We start from the raw sequence: 15,211 nt of genomic DNA, 5'->3' as shown, positions 1-15,211 counted from the left end.
ACGCATGTGCGGCGGCACGGGGGGTGACCGGGTGTGTTGGGCGTTGATGGGAGGAAGATGGAGTGGCTATATGCCACCGACCGGCGGGCCAGAGGGAGGAGTAGACGGGCGTCACGCGTGTTCGTTTCGTGTCCGCGCCGACGCAAACGATTTGGCCTGGAATGGATCATGTGGCGGGCAAAAAGCAAATGCGCGTCCGTTTGATCGACTTTTTTGTGTAAACGAAATGGGTTGGCGCGTTGGAATTGCTCTAACACATTCTCACAAGGAGACTTTTGTTTTTAGTCGACTCCACGAGGAGATTTTTGTTTTTAGTCGATTCCATGAGGAGATTTTTGTTTTTAATCGACTCCACGAGGAGACAGGAGGCCCCACCCACCATCATCCTCATCACGTGCACGACCGATGTCCCAAACCAAACCACCAAAGTCGCCTGGCGGCCGCAGGTCACGCAGAGCCGCGCCCCGCAGAAGATCCCGGCCAGTTCTTGTATCCGCCCGCGCTTCGTCCAATGATCCACCTTCGTACGGGAGGAGCAATCCTATGAACACAACACACGCGCCAGCAGCAACCCCGCGACCCCCAGCCACTACTAGTACTAGTCAAAAGCACAAAAGCCACCCCAGAAGATCAAACCCCAAGAAATCCAAGCACCCACTAATTATTCCACACCCCCCGCATCGATCCACAAATATTCCCCGCACACAACAACAAAACAACGCAGCAGCAGCAGCGGCCAGAATAGAAAAGAAGGCAATAAAAGGTGCCCGAACCCGCGACGAAAAAGAAAGAGGGGGAGAAAAAAGGGTTTGGTTTTTATTAAGCGAGAGGAGGAGGCGAGCAGCAGCAGTAGTACTCTTACTACCCTAGCTAGCATACGATGGAAGCGATCCAAATCGGAACCCAATCCCAAAGGCGCATGAATGATCCACCAGCTCCAGCAGTGGCCCTCCCTGTTGCTGCCTCCGCCTTCCTCCCGCTGCTGCTGCTGCTGTTCCTGTTTTTCTTTCCCCCACATCCCAATCTCCCCTCTCGTGCGCCTCGTCCCCCGTTGTTCGTAGTGTTCAAGTCATCATCATTAGTACTAGTATTAACTGTCCCGCTCCGCTTCGTGGCGAAGAAGATCCGGCCGCACATCGATTCGACTTTTCCTCGCCTCGCCTGGGGCACATAGTGGGAAAGTGCCGCATTCGCTCCTGTTTCTTGGTGCGGGGAAAACCCTACGGGAGGGGAAAGCTTCTGGGTTCCTCTGCTGGAGTTTGGATCTAGGTTTCGGTCCTCGCCGCCATGGACGCCGCCGGCGCCGGAGACGGGCCGCCGCGGGAGGCGCCGGAGGAGAGGACGCCCCAGACCCCTGCGCCGCCGGCCGTGGCCGCCCCGGCCTCCGCCTCCGGGGGCGCCGCGGGCCCTTCTGGCTCCGGGGAGAAGCCGGTGAAGCGCATGATGAAGACCCCCTACCAGCTCGATGTTCTCGAACAGACGTATTTAGGTGCGTGGATTTCGATGTTTTGGGTTCTGCAGAATTTTTTGGGTTGCGTTTCATTCAGCTTTTTTCACGAGGATTCGGTTCATCGTTTTCGTTTCCTGCAGCGGAGCAGTACCCCTCGGAGGCCATGCGCGCCGAGCTGTCAGTGAAGATAGGCCTGTCAGACAGGCAGCTGCAAATGTGGTTCTGCCACAGGCGGCTCAAGGACCGCAAGCCGCCGGCCAAGAGGCAACGGCGGGACGAAGAGGGCCCAGCAACACCTGTGCCCGTGCCGCCGCCTGTGTTGCCGCTACAGGCAATGCCGCTGGCGAGCACCGACCTTATGATGAGCGCCGGCAGTCCTTATGACGAGCCGCTGCTGCCCCTTGCTCACTCCTGTAGGGGAGCTGGACGGTCTTCGGCAGTGCCCAGGATTTCTGCACCTGACATTGGGAGGGACATTGGGAGGAGGTATTATGAGCCATTGCCTGTTATGCTGCCACCACCCGTGGCGCCGATGCAGTTCAGGCAAGCTGAGCTCAGGGTGATTACTTCTGTTGAGTCACAGCTTGGGGAACCGTTGAGGGAGGATGGACCCGTCCTCGGTGTCGATTTTGATCCGCTTCCTCCAGGCGCCTTTGGTGCACCAATCGGTACTTTTCCTAAAATCTATAGTTATTGTGTTCAACATGAGGATTTTGAGCTAAAGAATGCCCAAGCTAATTTGTAGTTGAACTGGGTGGGAACTTTCAGGTCTCATTTGTCCGTGCTTAGTGTGATTTTGCATTCAGGTTTTTTATGTAGACTACTCTTAAACCCATTAATCTTATGCATCGTTTTCTCTATAATGGATTAATGGTGAAGACTTGAATTTAGTTATTATTTGTTACTTCTGTAACTTCCTTTTACTGGGAACTGGAGAGTAATAGTATGGGATTGGAGTGACCGGATGAGTCATTATCTAATAATGAAAAGTAACTGTAGATTATATGTTGGAGAAGAATGATTGATCAACATAAAGCGGAAATGAAAAGTAAGACAAAACATCCCTTCGAGCTTGGATTAAGAGGGCCATGTAGTATAAGACTAAATTGCTAATTTCCTTCTAGTGAGGAGTGATTTAGATAATAACTACTCCTACATATCATAGGATCTTATCAAACAAAGATGAATAACCTTTTTATAAAATAATTTCACTGTCAACCTTGAACTTAAGCAGAAGTTCACTTTTCGATCCTCAAGTCTAAAGCCATTTGATTCGTAGCCTTGAAACATTGAAATCGTCCATTTTTACCCTTGCCCTTGGGTAGTTTCACAAGTGCTGATGTGGCTGCCACGTGTCCACCACATCACTGCCATGTCGTAGCAATGTACCAAGTTCCGTTTATTGATATGTTTTCACCGATTTTTCTTAGCATCTGGTGAATTTTTATTATTATCTTAAATGGTGGAGCTTGTTGGATTTTCGGAACTTGTTCACGTCACTTAAAAGTTAAACTAATGAAAATGAAACCATAAGGGTGAAAATGGATGGTTTCAATAGTTTGAGGTGGCAAGTCATACGGTTTAGAGTTTTAAGGTAGAAAACTGAACTTTTGACAAGTAGACCTTTTTCCTCCTTTGAATGAAATACACAGCAAAAAATAAGGAACATTAGTCGGTAATAACATTCCACCATCACCCTATGGAAAGTGGTTTACACTGGATCAGTCTGTAACACGAAATCCTAAAGTGCCTTGATCAGTGATCAGTTGACTTGCTCAGTGCCGCTTTCCTATGACATCTGTGTGTGTGTGTGTGTGTGTGTGTGTGTGTAAGAGAGAGAGAGAGAGAGCTTTACTACCTTCAGATTGAGCAGACATAGCTGCTGCATACCGATGACTAAGTGTGCAGGGGTGAGCTATGGGCGTGTGTGCGGCAAGCTGCCCACCACCCGAAGTCTGTAAATCTGATCTAGTGGCTAAAATGCGAGTTTGCATGACAGCACCTTGTGTGGGGGTGTTTCATTAGACTCTTCCAGATTATTGTTATACAAGTAAAAAAATAGATACACAGTCAAGCAATCGCCTAATGAAATATAACTAAGGCCTGTACCATTGAGCTTCTCTGTTTGGCGAAAGAAGATTCATGTGTGGTATCTATTGATAGCATGGACAGAGTCACCATTTATTCATAATTTCATATCCTTCTGATTGCTGACATACTTTTCTCACGCAGTTCCGGAGCAGCAAAAGCAGCCTGTCCGATCATATGACGCAAAGATATTTTCTAGGCATGATCCGAATCTCTTAAAGGTAAATATTTAGGAAACTTGCATAAGTAAGTTCATGTATCTTAGTGCCTTATAAGCTTGTAGTGGATTTTCGTCACTGCAAAAATTGTTTCTGTAAGCTACCATTGAGATAATTTTATATGGTAGTTATGAGTTGACATTGTAGTCCATTGTTACATTGTTGGTTTGTATTACTTTTCAGCATATGGATATCATGGTAACTATGCTAATCTATTAGCCCCGATCCAGGAAGTGTATTGTTGTTCCAATGAAATGAGTCCAGTGTATTGTGCTTAACACCAACAACGGAGATTTCATGATCTGGAGTAGGCCATGTATTTGGATCTACCAAATGGTAAAAAACGTTGGTGCCAACACGTGTTGATATGGCATCGTTACTGTGTAGTGCGGGTGTCTTGTCAACGTCATGCACAACCCTTACTAAAAGGGAAATAACACCGAGTTTCGATGCATGCATTGGTTGTGCTCAACTGCAGTTCCAGGTTTTATATGGCCATATTTAGTGGGAACACTTGCTCTCTTTATGCGTGTTACTTCATTGATGTACGTGTGACTCGTTGATACCTTTTCCATTGAAGTTCTCCCTTATCCAATGTTCCTTCTTATTTATAACTATCTTCTCAGCGAGTCTACCACTATCTTGTTCTAATCATCTGTGCCGTGATCTTTATTTTGAGGACTGAAAGTGAGAGCACTGTTGGTGCGATATTTTATTCTAAGGCTTGAGTCCCCCTCCCCCCTCGATTTCTTTCTCAAACCCACCTCTAATTGTTTATGCATCTTTTCCCCCACCAGGTGTCCTCATTTTTGCCCAGCATGGAGCACCCTTTTGTTCCGAATTCGTTTGCTGGGAAGAGAAAATCAACGGTTGGTAATCCACCACCTCAAGTTCACCCTCATGGTGGATCGAGGGCAGTTCATGAGTATCAATTTCTTCCTGAGCAGCCAAGTGATACGTACGAGAGAGCAAGTAGATCTCATTACTATGACACTCCGGTTGAAGCTTCAAATTCGAGGATTCCATCTCTCACTCCAGGACCGCACCTTCTCCATGGATCTGAGGATATGGTGCCTGGTTATGCTTTTGAAGGCCAAGGTCTTCTGCCTCAATCTGGCAGGCCTCAGGTGTTTCCTGCAGTATCGACAGATTACGAGATGAATCAATCTAATAGCAACATTAATTCTGTGCCAGTCGATGGTCAATTTGGTAGTTCTCATGTTGCTGGCTTTGAAGACCCACTTATATCATCGGAAACAAGGGCTTATCATGATGAAGATGCTTCTCGAGTGGATAGGAAGCGAAAAGTATGTTTCTCTCTAACCTCATATATGCATCTTTTTCTTCAGCCTTGGACATTTGTGAGCATATTGAATTTATCTGGCATGTTCTTCAGCATAACGAGGAAGCAAAAATTGCAAAGGAAGTCGAAGCTCATGAAAAGCGGATTAGGAAGGAGCTTGAAAAACAAGACATATTGAGGAGAAAGGTATCTGCTTGTTTTCAATTGATGGATATCATCAGCATATACTATTTGGCTTGAAAGTCATTTATGGTTTCATGTCCTTGCAGAGAGAGGAACAAATGCGCAAGGAAATGGAGAGACATGATCGTGAAAGGAGAAAAGAAGAGGAGCGATTGCTTCGCGAGAGGCAAAGAGAGGAAGAGAGGTTCCAAAGGGAGCAAAGGCGGGAACATGAGCGCATGGAGAAGTTTTTGCAGAAGCAATCTAGACGAGTTAGTTTTTTTGTTCCTTTGAAATAAACTGTAACCCAGATATAGTACTATACTATATGTAGCACTAATTCTGTTTAGCATTAAGATCTGTCTACATATTTGCAGGCAGAGAAACAAAGACAAAAGGAGGAACTCAGAAAAGAGAAAGAGATGGCTAGGCAGAAGGCTGCTAATGAAAGGGCCACAGCACGAAGAATTGCACGGGAGTATATGGAGCTTGTGGAAGATGAGCGCTTGGAGCTAATGGAATTGGCTGCGCAAAGCAAAGGGTTACCCTCAATGCTTTGTCTTGATAGTGACACATTGCAGCAGCTGGATTCATTCCGAGGTATGCGTATTAAGTTTAATTTTAACTTCTTAATACTACACGCCACCGAAGGTCACTTCTAATGTATTTGTAGGAAATAAATCTATTCTCATGTATCCATAGTACAATATAACTAGCACATTAAGATGGACTGAGAAACGTTAGTATATAACACTGTAACACATCTATTAAATTTCTGGGTGAAGCTTGACCACTGAAAAATGTAATATACTTGTTTTTGTAGGGTTAATGAATGCAGATTCATAATAGAGTATAAATCTGTCGAGGCTTGTTTTCAACTTCTACTTTCAGTAAAATTAGATTTATCAAACTAGCCTTAGATCCTAATCACCTAAAGCTTTTTTGGTTAGGTTTGCATATGATCAGGAAAAAACAATATACTTTTTACTAAAAGTCAGCACGAGTGATCCTAAAAATAATTCTTACATGTTTCGTTTCGGTAAACTCAGATGTAGATATCTAGAACACTCTTCTTACCAAGGTGTTCATTCTGTACTATTGTAAGTGAAATACAACAAAATCAAACAACTCCCAAATCGTGCACAAGAACTCATAGTTGAAAATCCACCTCTAAAATTTATTGCCTAAAGAACTGATTAAAGTTAAATGGTGTCTAGTGATCTGAAGTCCGAGTGATTCATTTAATTAGTTAGTACTCGTTTGGTTGTGTATATATCCTTTTACATATGAGTTATGACAGTATCAAAGAAGGGAAAATCTAAATGGTCATTACTGGAGGAAGAGAGCTATGCATGCATGCAGAATCTTACACCTCATACTGACATCACCGACATATTGTACTAAATCCGAGTTTTTGATATGATTTATCTCAAACCGTTAATCCGATTAGCAATCCATCTTTATTTGTGAGTTTGTCTTGATTAGGGCTTCAAAACAAGACCCCATGTTGTTTCGTTTTGATGAATGTTTTTTTGTGGCGCCAGTTCCCAGATTATAGTACCACTGTTGCCATGTTAGCAGTTAACAGTTGCCACATTATAGTGTATGGTTCCAGGCAAATGGCAAAAGTTTATATGTTCTTAGGAAATGCAGTGTTTATGTAGAAACTAGAGTGAGTATTCAAGTGTTAAGAACATTTAAGAGATGGTAAAAACCCTAGGAGTCCTATCATGCAAATCCTTACAGTAGTGGCAACCTGGTAGCCAGGTTATTATAATCTGGTAAATACGTGGCTATAATCTGGCAATCGTTGACGAAAAAAGAAGTCATCGAAACATGTGAACATGGGATCTAGCTTCGAAGATCTCGCCGCAACAAAGCCAATGGTGAAACTGATCGTCAATTGGATTAGTGGTTCGGGAGATATAAGTTTTTAGTTTTAAGAGTTGAGAGAATGTTGCTGATGTCATGCTTACATACTACATGCACACTTCCTCTCTGTTTGCTGCATACATGCATTAGGGGAAAAAAATGGGGCGGCGCCGTGTAAGAGTAGGGTGGGTAAGCTCGCCATGTAGAAATAGATGTGCAACGTCGGCTGCATGCTTTTGTTTAATGCATCATTGTTCCAACACGTGAAGTCTAACTGCACATTGCATTTTTCACCCCCGCCCCGCATTCTTCTTCCAGGCATGTTGAGCCAATTCCCCCCTGAAATGGTGAGATTGAAGGTGCCATTGTCGATAAAGCCTTGGACAGGATCCGAGGAAAGTGTTGGAAAGTTTTTGATGGTAATGGTCTGATTCTTATATATGGTTGTTGCAAAGAGATGTTACATTACACATGCTGCAAAGTGTTGCTTTTATCTTATCAAGAAATCACATATATGTTGCGTTCTTGGTTGTATATCTTTCCTTGTCTTTGACTGTTTGTCAAGTGCATGTGGTAAATACTCCTCTTAATACATTCGAATCAGGTCAATGTGGATATAAACGACGCACCATGATCACTTCTTTTCCAGAGTAACGCATACCATATTCTAGCATTCCATTGCCCCAAGAGATATTAAACCCAGAAGCATTGGACTAGCTTGTTGTTTTATTGAAAAGACATGTTCTGATCTTGTTTTAGATATTTCCATTAGGTGTTGTAGTGTCAAACTGCCAACAGATAGTTAGAACACTTCATTTAATTACTGGACTATGTAGTAAGTTCATATTCATCTGTTAGTTATGTGCTTAGCTCAGTACATCTTTTGCAATTAACATTCTATCGGATAGAACTGCTGGTAATTTTTAAGCTAATGCGCATGCTATTCTAAATTCCGAGTTAGATAGTTCAGTTATGTGTAACTTGATAATATTTGCAGTGAAACTGTTGCTATATGAATTGCAGGTGTGGAAATTCTTGATTACTTTTGCTGATGTCCTCGAGCTTTCTTCAGTTACACTTGATGAGTTTATTCAGTCTCTTCATGATTATGTAAGTGTTTTCTTTGGAGAGGGTAATTATCTGCCCTGGACTGTTCTAGTAAAAGGGACTAGGGGGGTGAATATATTTGTATTGTTTACTTGCTATATTAGGCACAAGAACTTGTATCAACATGTTTGCTGCAAAAAGTTATCACAGTACTAATATTTATAAATTTACCAGCACATTTTTGATAAACATTGACGATCAAACTTGGACCTGATGGACCTTGCAAACCAAACATTGATAGGTTTTTGTATCTAATGTTTGCCATGAATTTGGTTTGTTATTGGCTACTCTGCTGTTTCCATCAATTTTATAGGTGCTATGTAACTACACTCTTTTTAAACCTATAAGTTGTTCGATGTCATCTCTTCTGGCTACCTTTTCTTGTAGATGTTGGTGAAGGCAATAATAGCCTAATAAGTAACGCCATGAGTTAGCTTACTGGATTTGTTTGTAGGATTCAAGGTTGTTGGGGGAATTGCATGTTGCTCTTCTGAAATCTATCATAAAGGATATCGAGGATGTCGCCCGAACTCCATCGGTTGCATTGGGGGTAAATCCAGGAGGTGGCCATCCACAAATTGTTGAAGGGGTGTGTGTGTGCAGATATCCTGAAAGCTCTGATTGTTCCTTCAGATTATTTGTTGTTTGCATGAGATTTATATATTTTAAACCTTTTTACAGGCATATTCTTGGGGATTCAATATACGTAACTGGCAGCGCCACCTCAATCTTCTTACCTGGCCTGAAATTTTACGGCAGTTTGCTTTATCTGCTGGTTTTGGACCTCAACTGAAGAAAAGGAATGCTGAAGATGTTTTTTATCGTGATGAAAATGAGGTTTGTATGCCATCTCATACTTGTGCATGACAAGAAACACTTCTGGAAGAGTTTTAACAAGATTCATATAAAATTTGATATATAGGGCCAGGATGGTCAGAATGTCATATCCGCTCTCCGAAATGGCTCAGCAGCCGTGCGTGCTGCCGCTTTGATGAAAGAAAGAGGCTACACCCATCGTCGATCCCGGCATCGCCTTACTCCTGGGACGGTAAAATTTGCTGCTTTCCATGTGCTTTCTCTTGAAGATAGCAGTGGTCTCACAATATTGGAAGTTGCAGAGAAAATCCAGGTATGCAGCATAAAGATATGCTAGCTTTATCATTGCCTTCTGTTCTTCTATCTCTAATTTAATAGATTTATTTGCTCTTTCTCTGTTCAGAAATCTGGACTTAGAGATCTTACCACAAGCAAGACACCTGAGGCATCTATAGCTGCCGCCTTGTCAAGGGATACAAAACTTTTTGAGCGAACTGCTCCTTCGACATATTGTGTAAAGTCCCCTTACAGAAAAGATCCAGCTGATTCTGAGGCTGTGTTGTCAGCAGCACGTGAAAAAATTAGGGCTTTTCAGAATGTGCTGTCTGACTCTGAAGCTGAAAAAGAGGTGGATGATGTTGATAGAGACGAGGAATCTGATTGTGATGATGACCCTGACGGTGATGATGTGAATATTGAGGTAGGAGATGAGAAGGACCCCCTTCTTGCTGTTAAAGCACAAGGTGTAGTACCAACTGCGACTAAAGTTGGTGAAGTAAAAGGGGATCCAGATGGTTTGGGTGCTGCATTAACTCGACCAATTAGTTCTACTACATCTCGAAAAGATATCGCCATGCTTTCTTTAGGCGACTCCAGTGCAGTAGGTACTTCAAGTGTTTCACCTCTCAGAGCTTCATCAGATCATCCTGAGGTAATCACTGGTGATGCTGAAGATACACAGATCGATGAAAGCAACCAAGGTGAGTCTTGGGTACAGGGACTAGCAGAAGGTGACTATTGTGATCTTAGTGTCGAAGAACGTCTAAATGCATTGGTCGCGCTTGTTGGTGTTGCCACTGAAGGGAACTCTATTCGAGCTGTTCTCGAGGTAAAGATTCTTCAACTATCCTTTCAGTTATCACTTTCTTATTAGGCAACACTTGATTATAAGAGTCTTGCAGGAACGTTTGGAAGCAGCGAATGCCATAAAAAAACAAATGTGGGCGGAGGCACAACTTGATAAAAGACGTTCCAAAGAAGAGTTTGCTAGCAAAGTGCAGTATAATTCTTACACGAGTTTAAAGGCTGATGTTATTCCAGAAAATAATGCCACAGAGACTACTCCAACTCCAGTCCGTAATCTTGATATAGACAATGACGAAAATGCAGGGACTTCAAACAATAATGAGATACTTAATCAACAGAGTAATGCTGGCAATGCATCTTATGAAAGGAATGGCACGGGGCAAGAAACCAGTGCAACACCAGATAATTTATCTGCTCAGCAGTATGCATATGCCGATAAAACACGGTCTCAGTTGAAATCATATATTGGTCATAGAGCAGAGCAGCTGTATGTTTACAGATCGCTTCCCCTGGGACAGGATCGGAGACGAAACCGATATTGGCAGTTTTCAACTTCCACATCACCAAATGATCCTGGTTCAGGAAGAATCTTTTTTGAATCGAGAGAGGGATATTGGAGGGTTATTGACTCAGAGGAGGTATTGATTTTGTTTGTATATATTTGAGCTAACCTGGTTATCATACATAACTCAAAACTGCAGTTTACTTGTCAGAACAGAATTCTGGAGAATATGTTGTTATGCTAATGAATATTCTGCTCTCTTTTTTCTGTGTTATAGTTTTTCAAGTACGATTTAACCTAGTTGTTATACAGCACACTTACAATTTTGTAGTTATCAGAACACATTTCTGGAGAGTATGCAAGTACTATTGTTTTATCTTTTTTCTATGTGTTATATTTTTTCAAATATGATGCACTAGTCCACTTTTGAAGATTGATGCTAGCTTTCAGATCGTATGATTTTTCTTGAACCATTTATGCCCTGTTTAGAGTGCTGGAATAATGTAGGATTATTTTATAGGAAACAGTAAATTCCCACAGGAATCGCGGAAACTCCCTTGTTGTTTATAAGTTCGTAGATGTTGACTTTTAACTTACACCTAACTAGTTTGAAGTTGGTTCTGTACTAAATCCCTCTTTTTAGATGAGCATTTGAATTTAGGTATTTACTCGAATCTACATCGTCCTGGAAACAGCCTCTTGCAGAAATGTAGGGAAAGGCTGCGTACAAAAGACCCAAAGTGGCCGGACCCTGCGCAAGCGGGAGCTACGTGCACCGGGCTGCCCTTACACAATATACAGTCTATGCAGTCTGTGCCTACCTTTTGAAATATATAACCTAACGCTGTTTTGTGTCCACAATGCATACACCGTGTAGAAATCTGAAATCTGTTTGCCTCTGTTTCCAATGTTCCTTTTACAGTCAGCCATAGCAGGATACATATAGTGCATCCATCACATCGTCTCTAATCTGTAGATATTCTGTGTAATGAAACTGCAGGTGTTTGATGCTCTGGTAGCTTCCCTTGATACACGTGGCAGCCGGGAGGCACAACTGCACTCGATGCTGCAAAGGGTTGAGTCAACCTTTAAGGAAGGTATTAAGAGGAAACAAGGCGCAGCCATTGAACAATCAGCTGGAAGGTACCTAAAGAATGGAGCTACTGATACAATGCGTGCAAGTTATCGTAGTGAGTTTGGAAGCCCAAGCAGTACTCTTTCCAGTGTCTCTGCTGATAGCGCCACCACATATTCTGATTCGTTCAAAATAGAGCTTGGACGTAATGATGTGGAGAAGATATCTATCTCAAAAAGGGCGGATAGTTTTTTAAAATGGATGTGGAGCGAATGTTGTGATCGCCAACTGACATGTGCCATGAAGTATGGGAAGAAAAGATGCTCTGCACTGATGCATTCTTGTAATTACTGCTATCAGATTTACTTAGCAGAAGAAAGGCACTGCTCGTCTTGCCATAAGACCTTCAAATCCATTTATAATTATTCTGAGCACACGTCACAATGTGAAGAGAAGAGAAGAACTGACCCTAACTGGAAGATGCAAATTGCAGACTATTCTGTTCCAATTGGAATGAGATTGCTCAAGTTGCAGTTAGCTACCATTGAGGTGAAGTTTCTGTTGGTTGTTTGCTTCTCAGTTTAGCTTACTTGTCCACTGTAGCTGTTTGATGATATATTGGTGTTTTTTTACAGGCTTCGATACCATCAGAAGCACTTCAACCTTTTTGGAGTGATGGATATCGGAAATCTTGGGGTGTGAAGTTGCACTCTACCACATCCGTTGTGGAAATATTCCAGGTTCTGCATTTATTTCTCCCTTACTCTGGACATGTGGTTAGATTTTTTTGTTTGGCAAACATATTGCCTTATGTTAATTGATCTTTGAATATGTTGGCTAGAAGCAATTGTGGTAGATGGTCAAGGCCTTATTAGAAAACAGCCTGAAACATTCATGACAATAAGACTGCATTATTCTGTGTCAGTGAATGTGGGTAATTATTAAATTGCTGAAATAGCTTTGGTTATAACCAGGATTAACCTAACCGTCAAGCTGACTGACCATGGTAGCTTGAACCATGTGGTTTTGAGTTTTGACCACTTCACCAGCAATGCCATCTCTCACTAGCTCCAGCCTTAGCATATATGAATTGAAGCACCAAGGGCAATGCTGATGTAACAGGCATAAACACTTTTCTTGAAGAATTTAGATTGTTTTGACGGCTCATGGCTTCCTATCTTATTACTTCTGTTACTCTCTTTTGGAAACTGGACTATGTTTTTATCGCTCATGGCTTCCTATATACTATTGGAAACTGGCATAGCTTGTTTTGATGACTCATGGCTTCTTACTGTTACCCTCTTCCTGGGTATATTTACACGATTCAAGTACAGATGCTGAAAATTGCGTGCATACTGATGGGTTCATTCTTATTTCATTTCTCTACCTTTTCACATAATATCTGTGCTGATGTTCTTCTCTCCCTTGCAGATGTTGACTCTACTGGAAGGTGCAATAAGACGAGACTACCTGTCTTCTGATTTTGAAACATCAAATGAATTGCTTAATAACTCAAAGACAGAAGATATGCCTTCCCAGAATCCTTCCTCATCACCTGGAACTTCTGTACTTCCATGGGTTCCTGACACTACTGCTGCCATCACATTAAGAATGTTAGACCTTGATTATGCTGTTTCATATGTACAGAATCAAAAGAAGGAGAGAGATGGTGGAGATTCCATGGTAAGATAAAGAGAATACTGCTTTTTGTTGTTTGAACTTTAAGTAGTAACTACTGTATAAAATAGCGTACTATAGTTGCAAAAGTATTCAGCCGTACCAGATATGTATAAAATAAGTAGTAACTACTGTATAAAATAACTACTTGGTCTTTTGCTTGCTTTGTACCTTCTTGCTCTACTATGCATATGCAATTAAATCATGTATTGTCATCAAATGTTCAAGTTAATGACTTGTTTGTATGACATGTACGTTGCTTTTCATGTTTAATGCTACCATTAGTTGTGTGATTTTTTTTCCCTTCCTGCAGAAGCTTGCATCAAGGTATACTGTTGTTAAGAAGGCACAAGATATAGAGCCGTTGGAACCAACTGGTTTTGACCTGTATGATGCAAGGGGGCCTCCCAGTAGTGGCCGCAGGGGTCGTGGAAGAGGAAGTAGAGGAGGTAGCAGGGGAGGAAGAGGTCGAAGTCGAGGTGGAAGGATCCCAAGAGGTATTAGCAGCTCATCTAGGATTGAATTTATGGATGAGGATGCTGCATATGAGAAAGCCCCAAGAAAGAACGCACGTCGAGGACGTGGCCGTGGCCGTGGCCGTGGGCGCGGACGTCGAACAGTTAGGCCTCGGCAGCCATTATCTGAGGGCAGAGGCAGATCGATTCCAAAGGCTCATCTGTTGGGAAGCTTCAGCATGCTTAGCAATGTGAAGCCTTCTGCTGTTGAGGAGTCTCCACGAAGCTCAGGTGCAGAAGAGTGGGGCTTGGAGAGCAGAAGACCGTACATCCAAGGTGAAGGTGACGAGAACAGCTCTGGATCCGAATCAGATCAATCAGAAGACAACGGGGAAAACAGCCAGCCCATGGATGAGGAGTATGAGGAGGAGCAGGTTCCAGATTACTCGAGAGCCTATTCTGGTGGATTGAGACCCCTTGCCCATGTCATGATGGATGATGAGACCGAGGATGATGATGAAGATGCTGAAGGGGACGGAGAGGGTGACGAGGAAGAATATGACGTGAACCATGCTTCCGCCGATGTTGATGATGAGATGGACGAGGATGATGATATAGGTGATGATGGGGATGATGGTGGTGATGGAGTTGAGGTGAATGCAGATGAAGATGAAGGCGCGACCTCATACTCGTCAGAGTACAGTGAATAAGAGCTTCTGTCTCCGGTGACCATTTATGCAGGTAGTGATACTGGTGGACAATAATAAGCCTTTTGCCCCTTTTTGGTGGCATAGTGGGCTAGATGTGGAACGGGGAAGCTGTTGCTCGGTAGGTTGGTATGTATGTAGTACAGCAGTCAGGTTTGTATTGGTTATCTGGTGGCACATCATGGTGGCTGCCTCGACAATCTGCCAGTGTAAAAAGTGTGTGCCTTGTTAGTTTACTAATTCGTTGGAGCAGTGCAATTCCCTCATGTGTACAAGTACAATGTGCCCAAGGCAGAGTATAATTTTTATCAGAAGAGCTGCCTCTGTTCTCCGTTGCATGATATTTCTTCTGTCGGGTGCTGAATCTGGATTTTGTTTTCCATTCTCGCAGGGTAGTTAATTAACGCCGTTGGTCACTGATCCGGATAGCTTGGCGAAAGTGGTTTTGGGAACTGATATAAAAATGTTTGTATTTTTGCTCTCCCCAGGCAGGGCTGGGGTGTGGTCCAGTGTTTGACATTTGGAGCATCTCTATCATCGACGCGGTTGAGCAATAACATATGGTACCGGAAAGCCATAATCGATTGCTAACGACTATGGAGTCTCTCGGGTCAGGGTTGGCATGCCTGGCTTCTCCCATGATTGGGCATGTGTTAGCGTTAACAATGTCTAGTGTAGGCCTGGTTCATGATT

At 42.9% G+C, this 15,211-nt stretch overlaps 1 protein-coding gene across 2 annotated transcripts; it reads left to right on the top strand.

The window, feature by feature from the left end:
* Window positions 1-645: 645 nt before the first annotated feature.
* On the top strand, window positions 646-14,832 carry LOC125544345 (homeobox-DDT domain protein RLT2-like). 2 transcript variants are annotated; one of them, XM_048707996.1, is made up of 18 exons: window positions 646-1,489; window positions 1,591-2,118; window positions 3,683-3,759; window positions 4,554-5,063; window positions 5,153-5,245; window positions 5,329-5,493; window positions 5,599-5,821; window positions 7,412-7,512; window positions 8,117-8,203; window positions 8,655-8,789; window positions 8,882-9,037; window positions 9,123-9,329; window positions 9,420-10,124; window positions 10,198-10,740; window positions 11,605-12,228; window positions 12,315-12,419; window positions 13,111-13,362; window positions 13,673-14,832. In XM_048707996.1, exons 1-18 carry the CDS (start codon window positions 1,288-1,290, stop codon window positions 14,519-14,521), a joined length of 5,562 nt encoding a protein of 1,853 aa, XP_048563953.1. In that variant the 5' UTR covers window positions 646-1,287; the 3' UTR covers window positions 14,522-14,832. The 2 variants fall into 2 exon arrangements, with proteins under 2 accessions (XP_048563953.1, XP_048563952.1); XM_048707995.1 differs by having other exon boundaries at window positions 650-1,489; window positions 13,670-14,832.
* Window positions 14,833-15,211: the final 379 nt, after the last annotated feature.

This window comes from Triticum urartu, chromosome 3 (assembly GCF_003073215.2).
Source record: "Triticum urartu cultivar G1812 chromosome 3, Tu2.1, whole genome shotgun sequence".
NCBI classification, from domain to species: Eukaryota; Viridiplantae; Streptophyta; class Magnoliopsida; order Poales; family Poaceae; genus Triticum; species Triticum urartu.
Note: the sequence above shows the minus strand (reverse complement) of the source record. Positions and strands in the feature narration are given on the sequence as shown.

Bases quoted from the DNA above. Each gene is read 5' to 3' on its own strand.
- LOC125544345 (XM_048707995.1), top strand. From the start codon at position 1,288: ATGGACGCCGCCGGCGCCGGAGACGGGCCGCCGCGGGAGGCGCCGGAG. The intron at 5,822-7,411 runs GTATGCGTATTA...TTCTTCTTCCAG, and splicing joins GCAGCTGGATTCATTCCGAG to GCATGTTGAGCCAATTCCCC. The intron at 8,790-8,881 runs GTGTGTGTGTGC...ACCTTTTTACAG, and splicing joins ATCCACAAATTGTTGAAGGG to GCATATTCTTGGGGATTCAA.